At 45.3% G+C, this 27,483-nt stretch overlaps 2 protein-coding genes across 2 annotated transcripts in view; one reads left to right on the top strand and one right to left on the bottom strand.

Annotated features, from left to right (window-relative positions):
* On the top strand, positions 1-26,090 carry LOC118684658 (calpain-2 catalytic subunit). Its single transcript, XM_036379687.2, has 21 exons — positions 1-237; positions 949-1,018; positions 7,540-7,658; positions 8,046-8,179; positions 9,024-9,192; positions 11,080-11,163; positions 12,423-12,508; positions 13,149-13,223; positions 13,834-13,994; positions 14,304-14,473; positions 15,075-15,086; positions 16,599-16,810; positions 17,625-17,661; positions 18,283-18,348; positions 19,691-19,748; positions 20,699-20,763; positions 21,874-21,942; positions 22,272-22,350; positions 22,600-22,716; positions 23,123-23,181; positions 23,778-26,090. Exons 1-21 carry the CDS (start codon positions 1-3, stop codon positions 23,799-23,801), a joined length of 2,103 nt encoding a protein of 700 aa, XP_036235580.1. The 3' UTR covers positions 23,802-26,090.
* The window catches only part of TP53BP2 (tumor protein p53 binding protein 2), a 56,785-nt gene continuing 54,495 nt past the window's right edge, over positions 25,194-27,483 (bottom strand). The window contains exon 18 of the mRNA XM_036379684.2: positions 25,194-26,002. Within this exon, the coding sequence (XP_036235577.1) occupies positions 25,961-26,002 (42 nt within the window). The 3' untranslated portion in view covers positions 25,194-25,960. The remainder of the gene's footprint in view (positions 26,003-27,483) is intronic.

Here is a 27,483-nt window from a genome sequence, read left to right as displayed (position 1 = left end):
ATGGCGGGGATGGCGGAGGCGCTGGCCAAGGAGCGGGCGGTGGCGCTGGGCGCCGGGCGGCACGACCGGGCTGTGCCCTACCTGGGGCAGCGCTTCGGGGCCCTGCGGCAGCAGTGCCTGCAGGAGGGGCGGCTCTTCCAGGACCCTTCCTTCCCCGCCGGCCCCACCGCCCTCGGCTACCGGGAGCTGGGGCCCCGCTCGCACAAGACACAGGGCGTCGTCTGGCGCAGACCCACGGTAGGGCGGCGGGGGAATGGGGGGATGCTCGGTAGCGTCGTTCCACAGCATCCCCCGGCTTCCCGCTTCCCCCAGCCCCTAAATTGGGGTGGATTGAGCCGTGCGGGGGCGGCGGTCGGGGCGCGGCGCTCTCGTTGCGTGCGGATGCTCCGGGCACCGCAGGGTCCCCTTTGCTCCGGGGACAGGCTGGCAGCGTGGCTGGCTCTGCCTGGGAAACAAACGAGTCACAAAAGTCGTTTTGTGCTCTCCATGCAGAACTCCCCGTGTGGACAGATGGCTTTGGGTAGCGCTTGGGGCTGTCCCTTCCGATAACTCTTTCCTTCAGCAGAGCCAGAGTTGACCACCGTGCGGTTTATTCCCGAAGCAGCCATGGGAGCCATGGGGTCTGGTGGACTCCGGGGTGCCTCCAGGCACTTCTGAAAGACCTTGGTGTGGTCAGTGGTGGGGAGGTAATGGCAGAGCAGTGTGTGCACTGTGCATGTGAAAATGCAGCGCACGTCCTGTGAAGTGAGCTGGCTGCACCCGAGCTTTGGTCACCAGCGTGATTCTCACTGTGCTTGCTGTGTCTGGAGCCCGCACCCGTTCCTGCCCCGCTCCATCTCTGTGGTGCTCGCTGCTGTGGTCAATGGTTTGGTTAATTTGCTGCAAGTGTGGCCTCGTTCCGTGCCTCACCTGCGGCCAGGTGTAATGCCGGGCTTGTTTTGTTGCCAGGAGCTGTGTGCCACCCCCCAGTTCATAGCGGGAGGAGCCACTCGCACGGACATCTGCCAAGGGGCCTTAGGTAAGGTGGGGCTCAAAGCTGAGCTCTCTGTGCAGGCCACCACGGTTTATACACGGCTGTGAATACCTCCTTTTGCATCCTCCCACCTCCCTTCATTTCAAACCAGACCTTTCTCGCCTTTCCTTGGCATTTGCATGTGTGTGGTTACTGAGCACAGCCTCTCTGCGTGCACCAAGCAGGGGCGGCACACGCTGGTTTCCTGATGGATTTTCTGATCATGGCCAGCTCCTTTCATGTTCTCATCCATATCCATGTGCCTGAGAGCAGCCTGGCTCATTTCTGCATTTAACAGTCAGCTGTGTGCATAGCAGGACTTCCCTTTCCCCAGTGGGAGAGAGTTCTGCTAGGCAGGAGGACTCTCCTGAAACCTGGGGAGATGCTGTAGAGAGAAAAGAAGTTGTATGGGGGATTCCCAGCTCTCAGGGAAGACAAAACTGGGGTGTCTCAGGAGGGATGGGCCAGCCTGTGAGCCCTCTGCTTTTGCCAAGGCTTCTGCTCAGTTCGTGCAATGGCAGCCCCTTGGTGGGGCTCTCCAGGGAAGCTCTGGGAGCTGCAGGGAAGTGCCAGGGGACAGTGGGGAGCAAATGGCTTAGCCTGGCTGTGAGGGCACAGCTATCCCAGTGTGGAAGCCTCTCTCCTGCCTTGCCTGACAGGAGGGGTTTTAGCTGGAGGATGTCTGCAGAGGTATGAGGAGAAGAACTAAAGTGAAATGAAAGCAGTAGTGGGCTCCTGCTCCATAGCTGTAGTGAGAGTAGTTTGGATTAGACAGACAGTGTGGTTGAGGGAGAGCTCTCCTGTAGGAAACATGACTAATATGAGCTGTGCTGTGCTCCTGCACTTGGCAAAGGAACCAAATTCTCTTTGTTTGCTTTCAAATATTCACCACACAGCCACTTCTTAGTTTCTAGTCCCACTGCTGCTATTTGCGGGTTCGTGTCCAAAAATGGAACCAGCAGAGAAGTTTATATTTTGTGCTTATGTTTTCATTCAGAAAAATATGGTTTCTAGGTTAGTGCTTTGACAACCAGATGCAATTTGTATAAAAAATCCATTACAGTGAAAACACTTAGATATGAACTTGGTTCTGCCCATGCCCCAATATCACTGGTGGTGTGGGTTTGGCAAAGTTGTTGCCATGTCACCAGCTTCCTTCCTTCCTGCGCTCTCTCCACCCTAGACCATGTCTCCCACCATGACTGCTTTGGCATGAAGCATGTCCCAGTGCTTAAACACATGTGCCAGACATCTGTTATCTCTTTTTATTGTGAAACTTTCTGGTATGAAGGTCTTCAAATTGAAGTTAAAGTTTACTGTAATGCCATTTCAACATCTGGCATTTCTGTAGAGATCTTAGTGGAGTCACTTAGTTGCTTTCTGCCTTCTGCTTTTCCAGCTTTTCTCTGCAGATGCTGTGGCAGCAAGGGCATGGGAATGAAAGATCTGAAGCTTCATTTTCAAGTTGTGAAATTGCTGTTGCTAATACCAAACTCTGTTTTTAAATTGATGAAAGCATTTGCTGCCCTAGTGCTCTTTGGAGCAGTCAGATGTTCTCATGGGGTTTATGGTATCACCAGAGGATATGAAGTGACTCACAGCTGGTATTTTTGTACTCTTGACTGAATCTGATTCAGAGGTTGTCAGTGCTCTTGTTTGTATCCCCTCTTTCACTGTCACTAAGTACTGCAATGACTCTCCTGTCTGTCTCATTAATCTGGGCAGGATTTTGGTCTTGTGTGACACTTGTTGATTAAAAATTAGATGCTTTTGATCTTATCTCTGTGTAGCCACTGAGTTCCAAAGAGCCTGGATGGAATCTCTGCTCTTTCACACAATGGGGCTGGCAGATGCACTGTACAAATGCTTTCTTTTTTTTTTCTTTTTTTCCACTGCCTTATCTGACACCAGCATTTCTATTGAGAAATTTGCTTAAGCTTACATTTACTTGAGGTTTGTATTTACTTTGAATGTTCATGTCCCATCACATTTCAGGATGTTCTAGAGAAGATTGCACTGGAAGATGCCAGGTGCTTTTGGAAACCTGTACTTTTTATTATCCTGCTTCTTTTCTATGGGAAGCTTTTGTAGTCTCATTTATCCCCCAAAAGGCTTGATCAAAAAGCAACAGACCTGTGCCCATGGGGAGTTTCAGTGCTGTTGCTGAGCCCTTCAGAACTTCTGGGAGTGCTGCAGGGACAGATGGGGCATCCAGAGCACATCTGCATGGCAGCTTCTTGGCAGGGAATGTGTCACCAAACAGCTCAGCTAATGAGCAGGGTTTCTTTCAGCTCAGGAGTCTTTGGCCAGGTGCATAAATCTGTTCAATTGCTTTGGACCTGGACTATAAGAAACTGTGATCCATGTAAGGCATAGCTGATCATCAGTGCAGAAAAGGTTCTCCAAACACCAAAGTTCTGCCCCTTGGGATTTGGATTATCCTTTATTCTGGCCTTGTGAGGTTTTTGGGTTTTTTTTTGTTTTGGTGTGTTGTTGTTGGGTTTTGTTGGTTTTTTTGGTTTTTTTTTCCTTAGGAGAGACTTTTGAAGGAGAGGATTTGGAGTTGGTTTTGCAGTATCAGACCTGCAAAGTCAGTGATGGTGTTTGGCTCCAAATGGCAGCACGTGGGATGTGGTGACTCATTACAGCTGAGGGGAGGTTCCAAAGCCAGAGAAGCCTGGTTCACCCTTAGCCACCTTTTTTTGGAGTGGATGTCACCATGGTATCACAACACTGGGGTGTAAACAGCACGGGATCTCCCAGCTGCTGTTTGCATGCAGGTGTCTCCTCCTCACGTAACAAAGGTGTGAAAAAATAACAAATTGAAGAGGTTGAATTTCCCAAATCAGACCCTTGGTTTTCTCATGCTGACAGCTACTCCACTGCCAGTGGGTTGCCACAGCCTCGTGTTTGTAACCAGAAAACATTCTGGAGTGCTGTGGTATTAATTTAATTAATTAATAATTAAATTAATAATAATTATTTTATTAACTGTTGCAATTAAATTAAAATAAAATTAAATATTTTAATTATTTAATACCACAATTAATATTAATTAATTAACATAAATACATTCTGTAGCTGTTAATCTAAGACTGCTTTAAAATAATGATGACTCTGTGATTGGCCGAATGTACATTTTTCCTTTTACCCCATACTCTTACATGAGCTGTGCAGTGACCAGAGGAGCTGCCTTTTGCTTACAGCCCTTCAGGCATTTGATGGTGTGTTTTGTTTGCCTTTTTTTTTTTTCCAGAATAGTTAATTTTAAGCCCTTAGGGCCGTTTATGCTTGCCTTGCAATTACTTTTTTTTTTTCCCCAATGTTCTTCTTAGAGCTGGAGATTAGGTAAATGCAGAGATGGGTATATGGAAATTACAAGTAAAACATTGAAAGCAGGAAAAAGTAAGCATGACAGGACAAAAAATAGCACTTCTTGTTAATAATATATGTTATAGATAAACTCACAGCCTGAGAATATTCCCTTTTGTGATAACCTTGTCCTGCCTACTGTTCACTTACAAAAATTATTTATGATAAATGTAGCCTTGCTAACACTCCTTTCAGGCTCTAAGCAACCTTTCTGTCAGCCTCTCCTTGGACTTTCCTTCCCTATCAAAAGAAAATAACTGTCAAGAACCTTGCAGAAGCACCAGTTCTGGAAGTTCAGGCTATTTGGTAAATACCCTGCTCAAGCTTGCCTGGTGCTAAGGTTCCAGGTAGAATCACAAGATCTGTTCTCATCCAGAGTTGGAATTATCAGGTGTTATTTTAGTGATGGCTGTTCACAAGGTAGAGATGAAATCCTGGCTGTTGGGCACTTTTAACTGTGGAAACCAAAGGATGTTTTCCACATATGCTGCAGCTGCCTTTAAACCTCAGGGCCTTGCCCAGAGCTCTCAAAGTTAAGATTTGTGTTTGATTCCAAATTCTTGTTAGAAACCAGTATAAGCTTCAACAGAGATTTCTACAAAAGGCTGTAATTTCAGTCTGCCTTGATGAGACAGCTGGAAAGTCAAGGAAATTCTTTATAAATTCTGCTTGTGGGCGTGGAGGTGCTCTGGAGGGTGTTTCCCCTGGAATTTCCTTGCTTCTTACCTCCAGGGGAAGCATGACTCAAGGATGTGTTACAGCACTGGAGTGCATGTTCACCATCTGGAGGTCTGATCAGCTTCTTGAGCAAGCCCTCCTGAGCTGCTGTGGCCATTTGGGTTGTTCATTTGCTCTCCCTGTGCTGCTCCCTGCCTGCCCAGCCCCTGCCCTGGCTGTGGAATAGAAATACTAATATTTCTTGGGAAGAATGGTGTGACAGCTGCCCTCTGAGCCAGACTCTTTCCTCCTGGCTCTGTCTTTCCCAGCAAACACCTTTGCAGTGGGTAGTGCTGCCTCTGGATGCAGCTCCCAGGGAGGAGGTCTCAGCTCCTTGAAGGAGGCTGTGAGAGGAGTCCCCACTTTGCAGGGCCAGCTGGATGTGCTGTGACAGAGCAGGGAGAGGAATTTCATCATTGCTTCATGGTCTGTCACAGGAGAGTAGCAAGGTGACTTTCCTGTTGGAAAACTTCTCTGACAGGCTGATTTTTCCATTCCAGTACAAGCAGCCAGAGGTGGGGCTGAAGGGGAAGTTTTATGTTCAGTTCTTCCCCTCCAGGTTGTGAAGCAGTAAAAGCACCTTAGGTTTTGAAATTATTCATTATTATTATGATTATTATTTTTCTTCTGCAATTTCACCTCTTCTACCTTTCCTGAGATGTGAAAAGAAGTGTGGGACAGATGTTGCTGCTGGGGGTCAGCTGTGCCAAGCCTGGAGGGAGCTGCAGGTTGTCCATGCTCCTGCTGGTGTTGTCTGAGCAGTGATGAATTTGGGCCTGAGTGATGCATTTGGACCTCCAGAGCTGCTTTAGAGTTCATTCACCCTGAGACTTTGTCCCATTTGGATCCCAGCTTCTCACCCACAAGCTTTTGAGCCTTTCCCCATGGCAGAGAGGTGGCTGTGTAGGGACTGCTGCTAGCTGACAGCCGTGGCAGGTTCACACATTGAAGCTGCAATGCTGCAGGACTCTCCTGTGGGATCTCTTGTGCAATATCAACTGCCCCCTGTTCACAAAGCAAGGGAACAGCAGATCTGGGGATGGTAACAAGGAGTTTTGTGTTGGGCTGTGGCAGTCAGGGCATCATCTTGTGGCATCCACATTCTCTGAACAGAGAGAGACTTAATTCTCTCTCCAAGGGATTTTCCTGGGGAAGGCAGCACAAGAGGCAGAAGAGAAAACAATTCTTATCTCTACTTGTTGCTCCTGTTGTTTGGCACATGTAGAATGTGTTGTGGGGGTTGTTTACCCAAAGTGATTTGTTAATTGGACTCTGGTGAGAGTTGTTTGGATTGATTGACCAATTGGGTCAAAGCTGTGTCGTGACTGTCTCCAGACAGCCATGGGTTCTCTTTAATTTAGAATAATTTTTATATTATATATATATATATATAATAGAATAAAAAATTAGTGTAATATAGCTCAATAAAGCATTTGTTCAGCCTTCTGAAATCATAGAGTCAGAGCACATGATTCACCACATTGGAGGTGCCCTGCATCAATATCATCTGGCTCTGTAAATCTCTGACCACCTCACCAATGGGCTGCAGGAGGCCCATGGCTGAGCAGAGAGGTGACTGCTCTGGAAAAGTAAAACTGGGCTCTGAAAAGAATTCCAGAAAGTAGAGGTGTAATGTTTACAGAGCTGAGGTCTCTTCCTCCCTCTGTGTGGCAGGAGATGGTGTGGAAAAACACTGTCCAGGCAGCCTGTGGTGTGCAGGGCTGGGCTGGTGGGTGCTGGCTCCATCCCAGGCAGGATGAGGAGGTGTGTGGGGCTGGGAACAGAGCCTGCCTTCAGGCCTTTCCTGGCTCTCTGGTGACTGTGCTGGACACCAGACATGGGACTAAACAGACAGGCCTGGAGCAAGAGCCTCAGAGATGTGTAAGGTGAAAGGAGCTCCTGTTTGCAGGGAGGCTGGCAAGAAACCTTAAAGGGAGCTTGCCTGCAGGACATGTGTCTGGATAACAAGGAACATGTTTATTAAACTTGTTAAAATAAACTTGTTTATTAAACTTTTCCCTTGGAGAAGGGAAAATAATGCAGCCTGTGCCTGAGAAAACACCTCTGAGGAGAAATTACACCCCTAAGTACCAGTGTGTGCCCACAGGCTCTTTGCTTTTTCTCTGTGCTGCTTCCTATCATACAGGCACCCCATTGAATATTAAGTTTTCTTTCAAACGGTGCCAGAATGAGTGATCACTGTGGTGGTAGGTCAGAAAAAGCTTGCTTTGACTTTTTTTTTAATGACTTTGGTCTTGAGGAAACACTTGCCTGGATCTGGAGGATATTTGATCTGAGAGATAAAGTGATGGGATGGATAATCCTATCCCATCTGAGGGAATTATTGGTTATAATGCACAATCCTGATGCAGCGCAAAAACTAAAGTTTGAATAATGAATGCTGTCTGGTTTTTTTTATTTTCCTTTTCTTTTTACAGGAGACTGTTGGCTCTTGGCAGCCATTGCTTCTCTCACCCTGAATGAAGAAATTCTGGCCCGTGTTGTTCCCAAAGACCAGAGCTTCCAGGATAAATATGCAGGAATTTTCCACTTCCAGGTATGTGGAAAACAGCCTTTTCCTCTCAGTGCTATTGGGCAGGAGCCAATGTGGCTGGCTATGTATCCATGTGTGATGTTTCCTGGCATGGCTTTGTGGGATGTCGAAAAGCCAGACAGAAAAAAGGAGACATCTAAAAAGGGTGGTGGAAGGAACAAGGCCATTAAGCAAAGATCTGGGAGCAGGGGCTGCCTTTGTGGTCCTTCCTCCCTGAGGAAGGGTATGTGAGTATGTGCATCCCTGAACAGGGTGGGGTGAAGCTGGCTGGGGCGGGGGCATTGCTTTTCTCCAGAGACATCGACGTTCAAAGACAAATATGCCGGAGATGGGATGGTGATCATGCATCAGCATGGGATGGTGATGGATGTTTGTGCTCTCTTCCCTCAGTTCTGGCAGTATGGGGAGTGGGTGGACGTGGTGGTGGATGACAGGCTGCCCACCAAGAACGGGGAGCTGCTCTTCGTGCACTCGGCCGAGGGCGGCGAGTTCTGGAGCGCGCTGCTGGAGAAGGCCTATGCCAAGTGAGTCAGGGGCCAGGCTTCCCCCCACTCACATCCCCCACAGCACCCCCAGCTGCATGGTGACTGTGCATTCAGAGTGTCAGTCTGCTTGTTAGCCTTTGCAGCTCTGGGGTATCTCAGGAAATGGCTCTCTGCTGGGGTATCCCACAATGGCTCCTTTGGTACCGCTCTGTTGACAGATGCCTGAGACAAGGAGCCAAAAGCATTGGGTTTGTTGCTAGCCAAGAAAAGCAGCTCTTGCATCTCATGGTGAGGCTGTTCTGGAGCAGCCTGCTGTCACTAGAGCCTGGGAAGCTCCATTTTGTGTGCTCTATGCACCTCTGAGGGCTTGGCAGCCGCCAGTGCTTCAGTGTGCAGAGCACATCAGTCCGTGTGCCCAGGTCTGTGCTCAGTGCTCATATCTGAATCTCCATTTTTGGGATGGCCAGAGAGGAGTTATGTCCTCCAACTCTATTATTTTGAATTGATTTAAGAAATTTAGATCTGTTGAAGTTCAGACCCTTAACTGTTAAAGGGATTTAAAGACTGTGGAACTAGAGAGGCAAATTGTTTGGTCTTAATTTTTTTTTAACATATTATTTTTTCTTCAGATATTGTTCATTATTCCTGTCATTGATACGACTGAACCTGCAAGGTGTATGCATGATTGTTTAATATTTTGTGCTGGGTTTTCCAAGTACAGAGGTCTAAGAAGCAAAGCTGAATGAGCAGCAATGCTGTGACAGCTGGCACATTGAGTGCCTCTCCTGAAGGAAGGGGAGAGCAGGGAGCCTGATGGTTGTGTGTGTGTGAGAAGAAGAGAGCAGGGAGCCTGATGGTTGTGTCTGTCCTCCGTTTTGTGCAGGCTGAATGGCTCCTATGAGTCCCTCTCTGGTGGCACCACCACCGAAGGCTTCGAGGACTTCACTGGTGGCATTGCAGAGTGGTACGAGCTGCAGAAGCCACCCCCCAACCTCTTCAAGATCATCCAGAAGGCACTCCAGAAAGGCTCTCTCCTTGGCTGCTCCATTGATGTGAGTTAGCAGGTTTATTTCTGGGCTCTTGCTGCGCACACAGGCTGGGGGTGGAGCTGTGCTGCACCTGCAGGAGCTGCACACAGCATGCCAGCCCCCTCTGCCTGTGGCTCCTTGCTCTGCCTTGTGCCTGAAGAATCTCACCCACAGCTGTGACTCAGACATGTGCCCTCGTGGGGGATAGGCTGAAACTAAACTTAATTAGCTGATGTAAAAAATTCATTCCCTCCCTTGTGCTTCTTCCATGAGACCTTCTGCTGTGTGGCAGGTTGAGGGTAATGAATCACACAGGGAACTTGTCAGGGGTGCTGATGGGTATCTGTGTTCCTAAGAAAGCCTGGCAGCAGGATGGCACAGGCTGAGAGAGCTGCTGCTAATGGCTCCTGCAGTCAGGTGCTCAGAGGTGACAATGTCCATCCTTGCTGCAGCCTTTTTGTTGCACAAGTTGTACCTGAAATGTTCCCAAAAACTCTGGGCTCTGTTCTTGAAGCAGAGAAGCTCGGACTGTTGCCAGACCTTTGAAAGGTTTTATGGGAAGACACGTTGTCAGAAGCTGGACCCACATGGGAAAGAAAAGAGGAGTTTTGGCCCTGCCTTCAAGGACTCAGCATTGCTTTTAGCCTTACTGAAATGAGTCTAGGTATTGTTATTGTGATAATCACCCTCCTCCCAAATGAGATTGCATCTTAGTTATGTCTAAAGGGAAGGTAAATTGTTTACAAAAACTCCATTCATGATATAAATGTAAATGTTTCCTCCCATTTTTCAAGTTAAATCAGAGTCCCAGGAGAGGGAAGCTTCACAGCAGGAAAAGTGCTTGGTTAATGTCAATTTGACTTCATGGTATTTTCAAGGCCTGTTTTACTCGTTTGCATTTAGATAAGAATCTGACATCTGGGTTTTTGCCCCAGACTTAAACAAATCCCTTGGGTGGGTGGGGGGGAGAGTAAATATATTATGTTGTTGATAAGTGCTGCCACTTTCTGGAGTGTAAATTAACTGTTGCTGAGTTTATCCTTGGCAAAAAATAAAAAGCTTGCAAAATCTTTCCTTCTCTTCTGTAAGAGAAATAGAGACACAGAGATTAAGCATTAAATGGAGAGTATGCTGTTGGGTAGTAATTGACAGCAGGAATCCTGCCTGCTCCATCCAATCCTCTCTGTTTGTTTAAGCTTCAAATATGCTTGTTTAGAGGTCACACACTTCTGAAATGGTGGAAAGACAGTGACAGCCAGATGTTTCATAGGTGGTTAAACATTCACTGTCTGGCAAGAAGTGACTTTTCTCTGCAGTGTTTAAAGGCTGGACTACCCAAGCAGTGGCTCTGAAAAATTGAGAGGGATGTGCCCTCAGGTAGGAATGGCATCCAAAGTTCAGCCTCTTCCCTTGCTGCCCTGCAGGGCAGATCCCAGGGCTGGGGAAAGGGACAGGAACGTCCCGCCCTGCTTTGGAGCTGCAGGGGTTGTCTTGACCCTGAAATTTGCTGGAGCTGGGTGTGATCCCAGTGGAGCCTCACGCCAGTCACTCCCTGTTTTTCTGCTGGTTCTTTGAGAATTTGGAGTTTATGGTGTGCATCCCCTTTGGAGGTGCACAAGAGTGGCTGCACCACATTGAGTGTTCTGGAGCCAGGAGGGAACTTTGCTGCAGTGCCAGGCTTCTGGTGTGCACCCCACGCCACAAACATGGCATATTCCCTGGGATCCCAGCACCACCCCACGTGCTGCTGTCCCCTCTCCCTGCTCTGTCGCTCTTGTGGCTGTGGTGCAGCAGCCAAGCCACTCCTGCAGCCTCCCAGCGAGCTGACAGCTCTGTTGGAGGGGGAAGCTTTGCTCTGCTGGATCCCCTGCCCATGGGAAGCTGCAGTCAGTGATGTCCTTTGCCCTGCAGATCACCAGTGCTGCAGAAACAGAAGCAGTCACCTCCCAGAAGCTGGTGAAGGGACACGCGTACTCGGTCACCGGGGCAGAGCAGGTAGGTGTGCCACCCCAGGCTGCAGCAGGGTCTGTGTGGGGCAGCCACAAACCCATCTTCAACACTGCAAATTCCCAAGTGTCACCCATTTTGCTGGATTGGGTTGTGAGTCTCTTCTTTCTGAAGGAATGCTTGATTAGTTGGCATGTTTTGGATAAACACAGATTTGCCTTCTTGGGTGTTTGACCAAAAAACAATCCCCTCTTATTCCATGAGCATGGCTATTTCCCAGTGAGCAGCTCTGTGCAGAAGGCATTCTGTCCTCTTCAGTGAACTTCTGTACAGCAGGCCACACTTTTTTTTTTACCTCAGAAGCACAGCAAGAAGTGTCCTGAGCAAAAAAAAAAAAAAAAAGTATTATTGTCCCCAGAGTGGCTGCTGAGCAGCACATTTCAGCTGGGCTTGGTGTCCAAGCACAAGAGGCCTGCCCAAGAGTGGGTGACTGGTGAAGACAAAACAAAGGAAGCAGATCATGGCATCCTTCCATGTGTGCAGCAGGTTTTTGCTTAGTTCACTGGTAATTGTTTCTGAAATACTTTTTGAAAGTTCAGGGTGAGGTATAGAAAGCTGCTGACATGCTGTGCTGGTTTGTGGGTGTGCATTTGGTCTTCTTCTCACAGCAAAAGCAGGGAAGAGGGAGTTTGTTCACCTTAGTTCACAAGTGGGCATGATTTATCCAGGCTGCTCCTTTGGAGATCTGTGCAGACTCTGTAAGGATATTTCATCTGGGGTGTCATCTCTGGACTGCAGAGACCTGCAGGTAACAAGAGGGGGGCTGAGGCTGCTGCTCTGTGGGGCACTGGTGTGGTCAGAGGAGTTGTGGCCAGTCTCAGTGTCCTGGCTCCTCTAACATATAAACACGGAGGTAAAAAGGCATTTGAATGTGAAGAGACAATTTGTATCTTAGTGATGTCTTTGAGAAATATCTCTGTACCTGCTTTTTTAGCTTTTGTATAGCAGTTTTACACTCCCTTTGCTTGTAAGCCTATCAAAGGTGATTTTTTAGCAGCACACATCAGACATTTTGGTTTTCATGGGCTTTGGTTTGTGCATGCTGTAAAACTTCTCTGGACAAGCCTGGCTGTGTGAAGCTCACTCAGAACCAGTTGCACTTTTGTCTTTTGGACCAAACGTGTGCATGTTGTCATGCCCAGCACCGAGATACTTGCTCTGTCACGTTTTTAATTACTGGAGAGGATGAGGGAGGGAATGTGGTGCTGAGTCCCTGGTGCCTCTCCATCCACTTCTGACCCCATCAGGTGAACTTCCGAGGAACCGTGCAGAAGCTGATCAGAATCCGAAATCCCTGGGGAGAAGTGGAGTGGACTGGGAAATGGAATGACAAGTGAGTCAATGGCTTCCTTGTTGCCAGTAGCCCTTTCCTGCAGGGTTGCAGTTGTGTTTTTGTGCTTTTCTGTCTGTTCCCTTCCTGAAATTCCTCTGTAAGTCCTGTCTGGATGTGGTGTTCACATGGAACTGTTTCAGAGAGAAGCATCCCCTTGCTGTCATCTCCCTGGTAGCCATCACAGTGTGTGGTGCCTTTCATGTAAATTCCAGCCTTTGTGTAAGATGCAGAGATTTGGTTGGTGTATCCTAGAAAGCTCCCTGTAGTTTCTGCTTATTTAAAAGCCTGGATTCAGTGGTGAGCTTCTGAAAACTCACTTTCTAAAAGGGCTTTAAAAGTCCATTTCTGCTGTTAGCCATGAAAGCTGGAGTTTAGTCACTTCTGTGGCTGGGCAGTTTTTATTCTGACTCTTCCTTTTTCTGTCTTAGTCCAGACACTTTCTCAAAATAACACTCTGTTTCTCATCCTTTACCTTGGATATTTGAGAAGTGAAGTATTTTATGTGCCAAGTGCATCTATTTTTAGTTCTGCAGTGATTTGAGAATTCTGGAACTACTAAAAGTCAGATCTTGTGCCAGAACAGCCACATGAGAGTTTCACCTTTCCCATGGGCTGTAGTTGTTGTGGGGTTCTCTTCCAGCTGCCCAAACTGGAGTGGTGTTGACCCTGAGGTGCGGGAGCGACTGACCAGGAGACACGAGGATGGGGAATTTTGGTGAGTGTCACATTCCAGCAGAAGGGAATTGTTGTATTTGTGGGGTGCCCTGTGGCATCTGACTCCATGTTCTTAGAAGGCTAATTTGTTACTTTATGATACTATATTATATTAAAGAATACTATACTAAAGTATGCTAAAGAATACAGAAAGGATATTTACAGAAGGCTAAAAAGATAATAATGAAAACTCGTGACTCTTTCCAGAGTCCCAACACAGCTTGGAATTGATTGGTCATTAAGTCAAAACAATTCACATCAGAATCCAATGAAACAATCACCTGTTGGATAAACAATCTCCAAACATGTTCCAAAGCAGCAAAACACAGGAGAAGCAAATCAGATAATTATTGTTTTCATTTTTCTCTGAGGCTTCTCAGCTTCCCAGGAGAAAAATCCTGGGCCAAGAGATTTTTCAGAAAATAGGATGGTGACAGGGAATGTCAGCTGCTCTGCTTTTATTCATGCAAAACAACCTCTCCCAGTTTGTGTGCAAATTCACCCCAAGCCCTGGTGCTGAATCCCAGTGGAGGGAGGGAGGATGGACAAGGTGATGGAATGGGATGAAAAACCCTGCTGAGGAGAGGTTGCCAGTGGCATTTCTCCCACAGGATGGCGTTCAATGACTTCCTGAGGCATTACTCCCGCCTGGAGATCTGCAACCTGACTCCAGACACCCTGGCAAGTGACAAGTACAAAAAGTGGAGCCTGCAGAAGCTGGATGGCAACTGGAGGAGAGGAGCCACTGCAGGGGGCTGCAGGAACTACCCAAGTAAGAAAATGTGGAAACCTTCTACTTGTGTGCTTGTACTTTCTCTGGGAGCTTCCAGGAGATGGTTTGGGATGGCTTATGGGATATCTAGGACTAACCTCCAAAAAGTGTGGGAAATGTGGCTCCCTGATGAGGGTCTGTTGTGGTTGTAAAGGCTGGGGTGAGATTGGGCAGGGCAGTGCATTGGTTTTCTCTCTAACAGCTGATTTTGGCAGTCAGAGTTACATCTGTCACCTCTGACATGTTTAAATATCATCACGGTTGCTATCAAAGAAGCCTCTGAGTAGTTTGCTTAAATCCACTTCCCAGACACATTCTGGACGAATCCTCAGTATTTGATCAAGCTGGAGGAAGAAGATGAGGACCCTGATGATCCTGAGGGGGGCTGCACTTTCCTCATTGGGCTGATCCAGAAGCACCGTCGGAAGCAGAGGAAGATGGGCGAGGACATGCACACCATTGGCTTTGCCATTTATGAGGCAAGGAAGGCTGACAAGGCTTGGGAGGAAAAGGGAAAATCTAATTTAATCTCTCCCATAAATGGGATAGTGCAGTTCCCAGACTGGGCTTTCCATCAGAACTCAGATGGGCTGAGTTGGACAGCAGCTGCAGCAAGGAGGCTGTAAAGAAACAAAAAGCTGCGTTGTGCTTGCTTAGCCCCTGCCTCCTTTCCTGATGATGGAAAAGTCAGAGAGCCAGGAGTGAGAAAGAGGAGATGGGGAGAAACAGTAGAGAAATTGAGCCTACAATAAAAATCCTGGTGGGCTGCAGGGAGGAGATTCAGCAGGAAGCCACAACCAGCCTGGCTGTGGTTGTGCCCATGCTGCCCCAGGTGAGCCTCACCTGCCTCAGGGATGGAGCTGTGAGCTGAGCCAGCACTTGGCCTTGGGTGATGTGGGCTCAACACCTATCTTCCTCTCAAGCCAAGTCTTTTTTTCTTTTGTTTTGCCTTTTTTTTTTTTTTTTTTTTGCTTTTCCCCCCAAGAATGTGGCTGTCCTTGCTAAATAATGGTGAAAAGAAGATGGAGATGCCATTCACCATTCAACCAGCAAAATAACTCTGTCCTTTTCTCCCTGCAGGTGCCCCCAGAGGTATGTGCCATGGATTGGTGGTCAAGGTGCAGAGCTGGGGCTCAGTGGCTGGTGGGAAGAAGAGGTTCAGAGGATCCTACTTCCCTGCAGGACAACATGACTGCACAGAGTCTACAGTTATAGGCCATTGATTCTGGAAGGGGTCTTGAGATCATGTTGCATTTTTAGAGTGTCCTCTATTGGGATAAGAGTGTTCAGTGCTGCAAAAACTCCCCAAAGCAACTCTTCTGTGGCTCTCCTCTCAGCCCAGCCCTACACTTGCTCCCCCAGAGCTGCTTTTTCCAGGTTTGCACAGAGTTCATGTTTGACTCATGAATAATATCCAAGGAGGTGTTTATATTCATTTCCCTAAGCACCACCGTTTCTTGGTTTCTCTCTATTTCTACCTGCAGGCAGCTAATAGTGCACCCTGGGGGTCACAGAGGGGTGGCAATGCAGCAATGCCTCTGAGCTGCTGTTCCTCAGAGCAAGGACTGAGGCTCAGCAAAACCCCTGAGTAACCCCATTACTGGGTTTTGCTGTCCCTGGGGGGGGTCTGTGTGAAGCAGCTGGGGCATCCTGTGGCTCCTGAGGCTGTGCCCAAACCAGTGGTTTTTATGTAAAGTATGGTTTCATCAGGAAAAGAAATGGTGCTGCTGGTTAATTAAATTTCTTATGTACTTTTTAAATGCCTTAGCAGTACTCTGTCACTCACCCTAGTTGTCCAAATATTTCATTTCCATAAGAAAACTGATTCTCACTGTTCTTTACCCCAGAAGGTGAAGTTTTATCTCCCATTATGCAGCAGGTCTGTCAGGTTTTTCAAATTCTTTCTTCATTCTTAAAAATCTGGGAGGGGAGGAAGGAGGAGGTTTCTGAAAGATGCACATTCCTGAAGCTGGCTTCTAGAGCTGAAGCAGCCCACCTGTAAGACTCTGCAAAAATAGTTCATTCTGGAAGATCACAGAATCACAGAATGATTTGGGTTGGAAAGGACCTTAAAGATCACCCAGTTCCAACTGCCTGCCATGGGCAGGGACACCTTTCACTAGATGTTTCACTCCAAATATCATTTTATTTCATTATTTTGGGGTTTTTTTATCCCTGGAGCCCTCCATGAGCAGGCTCTGCTCTGAGGCAGGCTGGCCTGGGAGGCAGAGCTGAGCTGCAGGTGGCACCAGGTCTGGGGACCAGAGGGACATGGCTCATGTGCCATCTCAATTTAAAGAAAAATGATTGGTGGAAGAATGTGCCCAATGTCTTCAGCCACCCATCATCATCTGCAAAACAAAAGCATGACCCAAATGATTTATTGCAATGATCTGCAAAATACATTTGCAGCCACATCTCAGGAGTGCCACTCCCTTTCTCTTCTTTTTCAGTTCTGACAAGCTGAATATATTGGCTTCAAGGACATCTTTTATATTTCCTTCTCCCCAGACATGTCTAAGCTATTTTAAATTTGTAATCGTGAACACATGCAGACTGCAGTGTTTGGGTTTTTTTTTTCTCCCTTTCTTTGCTTTTCCTAAGTTTTCTGGCCAGACAAATATTCATCTGAGCAAGAACTTCTTCCTCACCAACAAAGCCCGGGAAAAATCCAATACCTTCATCAACCTCCGGGAGGTGCTGAACCGCTTCAAGCTGCCTGCAGGGGAATACATCATCGTGCCCTCCACCTTTGAGCCCGACAAGAATGGAGACTTCTGCCTCAGGGTCTTCTCTGAAAAAAATGCAAACTCCACGTAGGTAGCTTGTGGTGACCATATTACAGCAGTGGGCACGTGGGGGAGATTATTATTATTATTATTATTATTATTATTATTATTATTATTATTATTATTATTATTATTATTATATTTTTTCGTTTTAAAATTTTATTTTTACTGTTTTTGTTATCCCAATTCCTATTCAATTAAAATTTAAAAGGCTTAGACATGTCACATCTTAAAGAGCAGCTGGGCTAAAGCCTGAGGAAGGGCTGTGGGCTCTTTAGGATTGAGTTGCCTTGATTCAAACCAAGCAGAAGCCTTCCTCTGTCCTGTAATATTTTGCTGCATATTCCTGCAGCAGTGGGAAAGCCAGGGTGTTTGTTGGATTGAATAATCCATTATTCAGCTTTTGATGGGCCGTTAGGAGTTCTTGGGTGCCATCTGTAGGTCTGGTGCTCCCTCAGCATGAGACACATCAGAATTACTTTAGGGCTCTCACTTTTTTGCTGTTTTAAAGAAGAAATGACTAGACTAAAGTTTGATTTGTCCCCAAGAACCTGGTCCTGTGCTAAGCAGGCAAAAAAAGACCCAAAGGTTGTGTGAGCCCCAAAATCCTGTCTGTGGCACTACAATTTGTAGTGTCTTTTCAAACTCTTGTTGCCACAGCTGGCAAAATACAACTTTCCCTATGCTATGCTGTGTCCATAGCTAATTAATCCAGTAATTTTTTTGAATGCTCATTGTTATTTCCATATTTTAAAAAACCTCTCTGTAACTGAAGCTTGAAGGAAAAGCATCATAAACATGACTTGTTTTGATTTTAATATTGATTTCTTTCTCTTTCTAGGGTGATAGATGATGAAATTGAAGGCAATTTTGATGAGGTACATCAAATGAAATGTTTTCAATTGAGATAATTTTGTTGTAAGGGGTTGGAGTGCCTGTTCCTTGTGCAAGGTGATGTTTCTATAGGCATTATCAAGAAATGTTGTCCCACTATGGGAAAATGGGAAAAGATCTTTCAATATCCATATCTGGATGTCAGGCAAATGGAAATATCCTCAGGAATATAATGGAAACGAGTGTTGTCCTTTATCTAGAACTTGGACTTCCCAGGCAGAGGTACATCTCAAGAATTAACTGGAGCCCCAGGAAATTCCCTTTGTTCTCCACGACTCCAGGAGTGCAGCTTTCAGCAGCAGGGCCCTTTCTGCATGTCATGCTGCTCCAGCAGTAACTAGTGGCTCACCATATGTTTAGTCTTGCTGGAGCTGGGGATGCTTTGCCTACTAATGCAGCTACCCCATGTGTACTGGGTGTTTTTTCCACCATTTACAATTGCCAGTATTTTGAGGTGCCCCTGAAAATAAAACTGAATAAAATCACAGTAAAAACTACTTTGTACCTTCAACAGTTGAATTTTTCACTAAGGGCAGGGAAATGCATTAAGTCTGTCTCAGGCAGAAACTTTCCCCCTTTTGACATTCTCTGTTTCTGTTTTTCAGACTGAGATCAGTGAAGATGACATTGAACCCAGCTTTAAAAAGCTTTTTGGGCAGCTAGCAGGAAATGTGAGTGTTTTTCTGGTAATATCTTACTGGCATCCTGGTGAGTGGGTGTCACATTCACATTCTCTGAAAAATCCCTTCGCCCAGGATTTTGCTCCTGGGAAGCTGAGAAGCCTCAGAGAAAAAGGAAAACAATTCTTATCTCATTTGCTTCTCCTGTGCTTTGCTCCTTTGGAATATGTTTGGAGATTGTTTCCCCACAGGTGATGGGGAATCCAATTGTTTCATTGGATTCCGGTGTGAGTTGTTTTGACTCTCTGGCCAATTGGGACCAAGCTGTGTCGGGACTCTGGAGAGAGTCACAAGTTTTCATTATTATCTTTTTAGCCTTCTGTAAGTATCTTTTTTGTATTCTTTAGTATAGTATAGCATAGTATTCTTTAATATAATATGGTATAATAAAATAATAAATTAGCCTTCTGAGAGCATGGAGTCAGATTCATCATTCCTTCCTGCCATGGGGGACCCTGCAAATACAATAAGTGGCTAAGAGAGTTGCCTCCCCCAGGACAGAGTTTAGTTCTTGTGCAGAGTCAGCTCTCAAGTGTGGGCATAGTTGTGCATCCCAGAACCTGTGCAGTCACCCACCTGCTCCCACAGAGGATTTGGGAGTGCTCCTGGTGAACAATCTCTGCTCCTTTTGAACTGTGGGCTTGACTTTTATCTCTGCAGGGCCCAAATTTTGTCCTTGGGCAGAGCATATGGCTGGGCTGGGCTTCTCCCCAGGCTGCTCTTGCCTCGGGCACACCTTGCTGCTGGGTGTGCTAATCTCTATTAGATTTGCAGGGATCCCCGTGGCAGGGAGGAGTGATGAATCTGACTCCATGTTCTCAGAAGGCTAATTTATTATTTTATGATACTATATTATATTAAAGAATACTAAACTAAACTATAGTAAAGAATAGAGAAAGGATACTTACTGAATGCTAAAAAGATAATAATGAAAACTCGTGACTCTTTCCAGAGTCCCAACACAGCTTGGCCCTGATTCGCCAAAGAGTCAAAACAACTCACACCAGAATCCAATGGAACAATCACCTGTGGGTAAACAATCTCCAAACACATTCCACATGAGCACAACACAGGAGAAGCAAATGAGATAAGAATTGTTTTCCTTTTTCTCTGAGGCTTCTCAGCTTCCCAGGAGCAAAATCCTGGGTGAAGGGATTTTTCAGAGAATGCCACAAATCTCTGGGAACTGGTGGTGCTCCTGAGAATGGGAGGAGGTGGGGAGAGCTTCCCACTTGCTTCCATTCAAGGGAGCTGAACTCAGAGGGGTGTTAGAAATTGGCCAGCTTACCCAAAGGAGCTCAAGGTGAGAAATTTGTTTTCCTCTTTTCCACAGGATGCAGAGATCTCTGCCTTCGAACTGCGCAGCATCTTGAATAAAATCCTGGCTAAACGTGAGTGCCTTCCTCCACCAGCAGCTTCAGATGCCACCAGCAGGTTTCCACAGTGGCTATGGGGGCACAGAGGGCACTGCTGACCTGGGCAGGGTCAGAGCCTGGGCTCTGCCCCAGACCTGCTGCTTGGTTCTCCATATGGCCACAACCATGTGCTCTCTCTGCTGCTTCAGGGGGGCTGCAGAAACGCTGGGGCTGTGCCAGCCCAGAAGGTGTCTCACAAGATGTGTGCTTTGGCAGGGTACAGATGGGTGTCTTTTATCCCAGCATCTGCCACTGGGAATTGGCTGCCAGGAAGAGGGGTGGATTTGAATAATCCATGACAATAATCAGAAGAGATATTGCTGCTGTTTTGGAATTGAACCACCCAGGAGTGATTCAAGCAGTAGCCCAGCCAATGGTCTGGGGTGTCCCTAAGGAGGACAAGGAGAAAGAGAAGCTTTAAACTCTGGGCTTCTGTTTCTGTGAAGAGATTCCTAGCTTGGCTTTGCATTATTTTCCTTCCTGCTAAACAGTGCTCAAGATACAAGTGCTTGGAGAAATAAGTGTCTCTTTAATTTCCAGAGTGAAATCTTAGCAGGTGGTCAGGGCTGTGGTGCAGCAGCCAGTAACCAGCAATGGGCTGTTGCTGGCTACCAAGCTTGGCTTCATCTTCAGCCTTTGATGAAGCCACCTCCTGCTGATCTTCATAAGCTGGAAGCCCACGTTGCCCACAGAAGTCCACTTTGCAGGCAGACAGTAAGAGCAGCAAAGCTTTTGTCTCTGTCTCTTGCTCCTGCAGCATGCTTACAGACCAGATTACTCAGGCTGTTTGCTTGGGGACACATCCCAGCTCCAAGGATGGCACCATTGGAGCAAATAAAAGCTGGCTGGAGAGCTCATGAGCTATTTAGGAAGGTGTTGTGGTACAGCATGCAGTGATAATCCTGTCTTCTGCTCTTTCTTTACAGGCCAAGATATTAAATCTGATGGCTTTAGTATTGAGACATGCAAAATAATGGTTGACCTGTTAGATGTATCCTTTAAAGCTCTTCCTAGATGACATTCCCCTTCCTGTGCCAGCAGCCCCTGCTCCCTGGTGGGTCCATCCTGGTGTACTAATAGCTCCTGAGGTGGAGGAGCTGGCTTTACCCTGATTCCCCTAGGAAAACCACTCCCTTGTCATTGTAGTTCAGAGGTGTGTTATCCCAGGCAGTGGGAAAATCCACTATCAAAGTCTGCTTGGAAGCCTTCCCAGTTGTTGGGTGTTCTGGTTTAGCTGGGGACAAAGTGATGTCTGTGCTGGGAAAAGGCTCTCAGCATGGTGAGGATGGCCTTGGTTGTTTCACCTCTCTATTATCTGGCTGGAGTTGGTAAGAGCATCACAAAGCCACAGGGACTTAGCAAATGGAAAATGAGGGACACAAATACAGTGGTTTGTTTTGACATGCCATACAGGAAGCAGAGACTATGCAGGATTTTAGGAACTGCTACTCCAAAGATACAGGCAGAAGCGTAGGATGAAGGCTCAGGTCTAAGAATAGTTGTGTTCAGCTTCTCTGTGCAGTGGGAGTTGAACCGCAGAGTTGGAAAAAGGGAAAATTACCAGCACAAGGTGATACTTTTCTGTAATTTGGTGTAAAATACAGCAGCCCACAGGCACTCCATGGCAGGTGTTGGAGCAGTGCCATGCCCAGATTCTTTTGTTAGCTGTTTGCTCAAGAGCTGAAGGTCCCCAAATAGCAGGCTTGGCTGTGGCTTTTCCTGTTTAGAACCCAGACCCAGGACTTGTGCGCTCCAGTAACTGTAGGTGTTGAACCCACTATGCAGAACAAAATGGAATCATCCTGGCTCGTTCATATTTGTAGTGGAAAGACAGAGACCTGAAGCAGGGGTGCAGAAAGTGCTTGTGAGCTGGTCATGATTTAAATTAATGATCTTAATGATTTAGAAAGATAGTTTGCACAACAATTGTGTATTCAACAGGATGAGTCCTGGGGAGAGGACAAGTCTTTCAGAGAGGACTTGAATCCCTCTTCTGTTTGCAATTTTTTTTAAGCCATAACTGCCCATGCAAGTAAACCCAGCAGAGGGAGAGGAAACCCCTTTTTCTTCCCTCTGAACAAACTTCCTTAACTCAGAGAAGAATGATGGGAGTGGCAAACTGGGACTGAAGGAGTTCCACACCCTCTGGACAAAGATTCAGAAATACCAGGTAAAGCACAACCCCTCTGGGAGAACAATCACACCTAGAAGTGGCTGTAGACTGATTTGTGCCATACAATGTGCACAGTCACCTTTCCCAGAGCAGAGACTGTGTGTCTGTAGTCCCCCAGGTTTTGTCTTTATCTGCTCTGGCTACTGCATAAAAAAAACTTATATTAATTTCTTTTAAAAGTGACTTTAAAAAGTAAGTACCAAGTCCTTCAGATCAATCTTGTAAAGTGCTTAAAGGCTGCATTTGAAGATGTTTCACTTCTGCCAGAGGCCAAACCACGCTCTGCATTATTATCAAGGTTTCCCTTTGGGTTTTGTGTTTTGCAGAAAATTTACAGAGAAATTGATGTGGATCGATCAGGTACCATGAACTCATATGAGATGAGGAGGGCACTGGAAACAGCAGGTATTTATATTGATCTGTCTATTCTTCTCTTATAGGATTCCATCAGTTTCAAGCAGGGTTGAGAGATGCTCAGAGCCATACAGTCCCATCTTAACTTACTGAATTTTGGGCACTCTGGAGCCTTCCTCTCCTGCCACCACGCAGGATCAGGCATTTCATTTTGTACCTTTGTTTACTCTTTGGAAATAGTCTTTAAAAGTCCTTAATGGTCTTTAAGAGTCTTTTAAATCCTTGGCATTGTATTTCCAGGGTTCAAACTGAACTGTCAGTTACATCAGGTCATCGTGGCTCGTTTTGCTGATGAGGATCTCGTCATTGACTTTGACAACTTCGTGCGCTGTTTGATTCGGCTCGAAACCTTGTTCAGTGAGTGCACCCTCAGTAACCAGGCAGGCTCTGCTGCCTCGGGATTCCAGCAGGAAAACTGTCCATGAAGCCCAGGATAAGGTGCTCAAACAAATTCAAAGCTGAGATGTTAATCTGGCTTCTCCTAGATCCAGGAATCAGTCTTTTAGGCCAGGCTGCTGAACCACAGAGAGTCTTCCCTGTAAACAACTCTTCTATTGATTAAAAATTTAAAAATACTAGAGAGCAATTAAAAATGTTCAGTCTTGCTCCTGCACAATGATTTTGTCTGATTTGGAGTGCAAGCCATTGTCAAGTTTTAGATGCTGGGACTAAATTCCTTATTGATCCTGAAGCACAAAGAAAGGGAAGACTTTCAAATTAGTTCCTGTATTTACCCTTGTCTGTCATCTCTCTCCAACCACAGAAATGTTCAGAAAACTGGATACTGAGAAAAGTGGGACAATAGAATTGAACCTTGTTAATGTAAGTTCATTTAGCTCTAAAACATTTGTTTTAATTTGGGGGGGGGGAAATGTAGAGTCTGACTGAGGATGGCTGGTTTTAAGTACTCACATTTGTGCTGGCTTTATCTACACAAGCAGCCTCAGAGAGGTTAACTTTTAAAAATGTACCTGCATCACAACATATTCTCTAACAGACACAGTTACTTGCACCAGAAGCCCTTTATCCCTTTGCTGGCTGTAATTTTGGCTTCTTCCCTGCTTTTTCTGTCCACAAACCAAAATGTAGGTGCAGCTGTGTAGGCAAGACTGACAGTCTTGCTCACATCTGTTTTTCTTTCTGCCTTTCATGTGTGCCCTGTAGAAAGGACTAAGTTTGGAGAAAAGTACCCTCCTACATGTGTCTGACTTGCTTATTACCTGAACATAACTTTATTTCTGAACCTAAGAATCCCAAAACTCTGACTTAAGTGAAATATAAATTTCAAACACTCAGGAAAGATTCTAAAATTACTTCTGTAACAACAGGCTGACTGTATGCTAGAAATGCCACTATGCATGCTTGCTACAGGTCTTTTCACTAAATTTAACCTTGTTTTCCTCTCTCTCTTGTTACAGTGGCTGTGCTTCACTGTCATTTGAGCCACGGGCATCAGCCTGAGACCTCAACCAGAGCATGGTCAGGTGAAGATAATCAAGCTACATACAAGTAATATGCAACATGAATGTGCCTTAACTTACACAAAGCAAGCAGATTTTGCATGCAATTGCAAGAAGAAACGCATTCTACTTCCACAGAAGAACCTGCAACCTCATTTTTATGGGTTTGACAGTCTGTGCCTAATATCATACAGCCTCTGGACAAAGGCTTTAATTTAGTATCAATCCTCAGTGCAAGTTTTGAAAACACTGCTTTGCTAATATCTTTGTATTTAAGGCATTTTACGGGACTTCGGGAAGAAAAGCTCATTATAGCTTGACAATATGGTTTTAAAAAGTGCTTTTTGAACAACATCCTGCATATCTGAAATTAGTAAAGACATAGAAATGCATATCTAAACACCTGTACTCAGAGATAGTGCCCCAGCACTATCCTAGTTAAATATTCTTTAAAGAATTTTAATAGCAAGTACATCTGTTACCAAAGTGAGCATTGATGTGCCTGGAGCAGGGGGCTGTTGGCAACAAGATTTTTCCAAGAGAAAGCCCATGCTTTCAGGTGGCATCTTGAGTTCCTGTATCTTATTATCTTCCTTTGCAATACAAGAAAGTATTTAAATTAAAAAAAAAAAAGTAGAAATAAAATTTGCCAGACTGTTATTTCTGCTGAAAATAAGCACTTTTTAGTTTTTTCTTAGAGATAGATCCTCACAGTGCACATGCAGAGCCTTTTGCTTTGAGGAACAGAAGTTGCTGCCCTTTAAAGGGGAAAACCAGCATGCTGGAGCTGATTGTGGATGTGTGGCAGTTAATGAAATGTTAAATAAGCTGGTAATTTTACAGACTCATGCTTGAACAGCCAAAGGTCTCTAAGATAGATAACTGATACTATATACCCCACACTCAATGCTGCTGCCTTTAGCTTCCCCACCTGAGGAACTGTGGGGAAATTTCTTCCTTAGAAACTAATTGTTCCTTATGGGCACCTTTTCAGAAAGCAGTAGGACTTACCTAGAAGGCACTTTCTAAATACCCTTAAGGAATTATTTGCTCCTCTGTTAAATACTGTTCACTATCAAATTATTGCCAAATAGAAAGATAGAAAGGACAGCTCTGTAGGAAAGGCTTTACTTGGAAAATACTTGTGCCAAATTGGGTTTTTTCCTTGAGTATGTCCCTTAGCTTTGAAGTTTAACAATGTGTCACTAACAGCTTCATCTCAATATTAAATGCACAATTAAACCTACCTTGAATGGCTGGGGGAGGAGGGGTTCAGATTAATAGAGAAAGTAGCTGAAAATTAATGTAATGTACAACAACAGTGTGTCTTACTAGTAACATTTCTAATAAAAATCACTATTAAAATACCCAGAGTTAAAGCATAAGAGGAGACAAAAGTTTAATGGTGAAGTAAACAAGAAGAATAAAAACAAGTACATTGTCAAGGACTACAGAAAGTTTCTACACTTAGTCTTCAAAGTACAAAATACAATAAATACATGAGGCTCTTTGTAAAAAGAGGAATCTAAAACTACATTTCTGTTACAGCACATGATATTTTGAATACATAAAATTTCTAAGATGCTACAGCTTTTTTAAAAGTTATTGCTTAATGGATTGGTCATGTGGTTGTCACTCTTCAGATGTACTTCAGTTTTTTTAGCTTCTTTTAACAAACATTCTGCTTCCAGCAATAAGCAGTTGGGTGCTGTGCACACACTTCAATTTCTCCCATCTGGAAAAAGCCTCGGGACAAATTTGGACAAAGCCAAGTTGTCTGTTTCATGATGATTCCTTCAATGGCAATTTCAAAAGGTCCTTGTATTTAATGCAGAAAAGAAGTGAAACTCTCTTCTGCCATGTTTGAAGACAGCTGGGTGGGTACTTGAACATAATGGCTTGATTTGACCAAAGGCAGCAGAATTTCATTTGCTTGTAAGCATTATTTCATCTTGTACAATGCCCTCATCCATTTGCTAATGCATCAATCCTTCATTTGTTTTCAGAGCACATTTTTCATAGCTTTCAAATTACATTGTCATTGAAATAAGTCTCATGATATTGGAACCAACACAAAATCGACTTTTTTTCCTGTAAGTTATCCATGATTAGTACTTCAAGAATCTGGCTTCTGTACTATTTCATGCCAAGCTTCTTTGTCTAGGTTTAATCCTTGGATACAGCTGAGGGTAAAACAGAAATGAGATTTAAAATTTTAGTACTTTAAAAGGTTGCTTTTTTAAAAAGAAAAATAAAGGAACAAAAAACCCCTCTCTTTGGTGCTACAGTTCTAATGTAACCCATAGTAGCAAAAGCATGGTTATAAAAAACACCCAGGGCACTGACAAATATGAATTTAGCAGTCTTAGACAAGCTTAAAAAATACTAACAGTGTCAGTACAAAAGGAAGGTATTGAACAGCACATAATTGAGTACTTCCAGCTCTACCCACATGGGTGGGCCAGGAAAAACACGTGGCTTTGTAAGTAAAGAGACTTCTGTGTTCAGTGAACTGTGGGATTGTTCCCTGTTTTATAAAAGGGACCAGAGAGGTGAAGTCTGGTTTGCTTTCTCTCACCTCTCAGCTTTTATGGCAGTATTGCTTTGGGCAAGCTGGAAACATCTGTCTGCAGAAGGATTATGGAAGTGGAGGACTTTTAGAGAGTGGAGGAGGGTGTGTGGCCAATTCCATGAATGACCTGCCCAGCAGGAAACTGGTCCGTGCCAGCCTGTGGTCCCTGGGCCATGTGCTGGTCACACACACACACACAGGGGTGCAGGGGAAATCTCACAGGACACAGCCTGGGACAGCACACAGCAGGGACAAGTGTGGCATTCACATTCTCTGAAAAAAAATCCCTTCACCCAGGATTTTTCTCTGGGAAGCTGAGAAGCCTCAGAAAAAAGGAAAACAATTCTTATCTCATTTGCTCCTCCTGTGTTGTGCTCCTTTGGAATGTGTTTGGAGATTGTTTACCCACAGGTGATTGTTTCATTGGATTCTGGTGTGAGTTGTTTTGACTCTTTGGCCAAGCAGGGCCAAGCTCTGTCCAGACTGGAGAGAGTCCCCAATTTTCATTATTATGTTTTTAGCATTCAGTAAGTACCTTTTCTATATTCTTTAGTTTAGTATAGTATTCTTTAATATAATACAGTATTATAAAGTAATAAATTAGCCTTCTGAGAATATGGAGTCAAATGCATCATTCCTGCCTTCATGGGGACATTCCCAGCAAATACAATGGACAAGCTGCCTGGGAAGCTGTTGGCTCCCACTTGGAAGGGCTTAGGGAACAGCTGCTGTTCTGCAAAGCATGGCCACTGGCATGTGAAAATAGGAGGAGACACTTCACCCAGTTAGGAGAGATGAATCCTCTGTGCTCTAACTGAAGCATGTTTACAGCCCAAAGCTCTCCTCAAAGCTGCCCCCTTCTCTCTTTAGCCAGACTGACTTTCTTCTTTTCTCAGGGACTAAGACAAGGCCAGTGACTTCACCACAAGGTCTGGCTCAGCCTGCTGTGATTTCACCACTCACAGAGATGAAGTCAGCCAGTTACAATATCACAGCACCTGACAGTATTATCTTATTAGCATAGGGAGCCAGGGAGTCACCAAGAAGGGTAAAGCACTGATACAGATAATTTAATCCTTGTTTTTATTCAGT

This window comes from Molothrus ater, chromosome 3 (assembly GCF_012460135.2).
Source record: "Molothrus ater isolate BHLD 08-10-18 breed brown headed cowbird chromosome 3, BPBGC_Mater_1.1, whole genome shotgun sequence".
In the NCBI taxonomy this organism is placed as follows: domain Eukaryota; kingdom Metazoa; phylum Chordata; class Aves; order Passeriformes; family Icteridae; genus Molothrus; species Molothrus ater.
The sequence above is the reverse complement of the archived record's forward strand: the minus strand, read 5'-3'. Positions and strand labels throughout refer to the sequence as shown.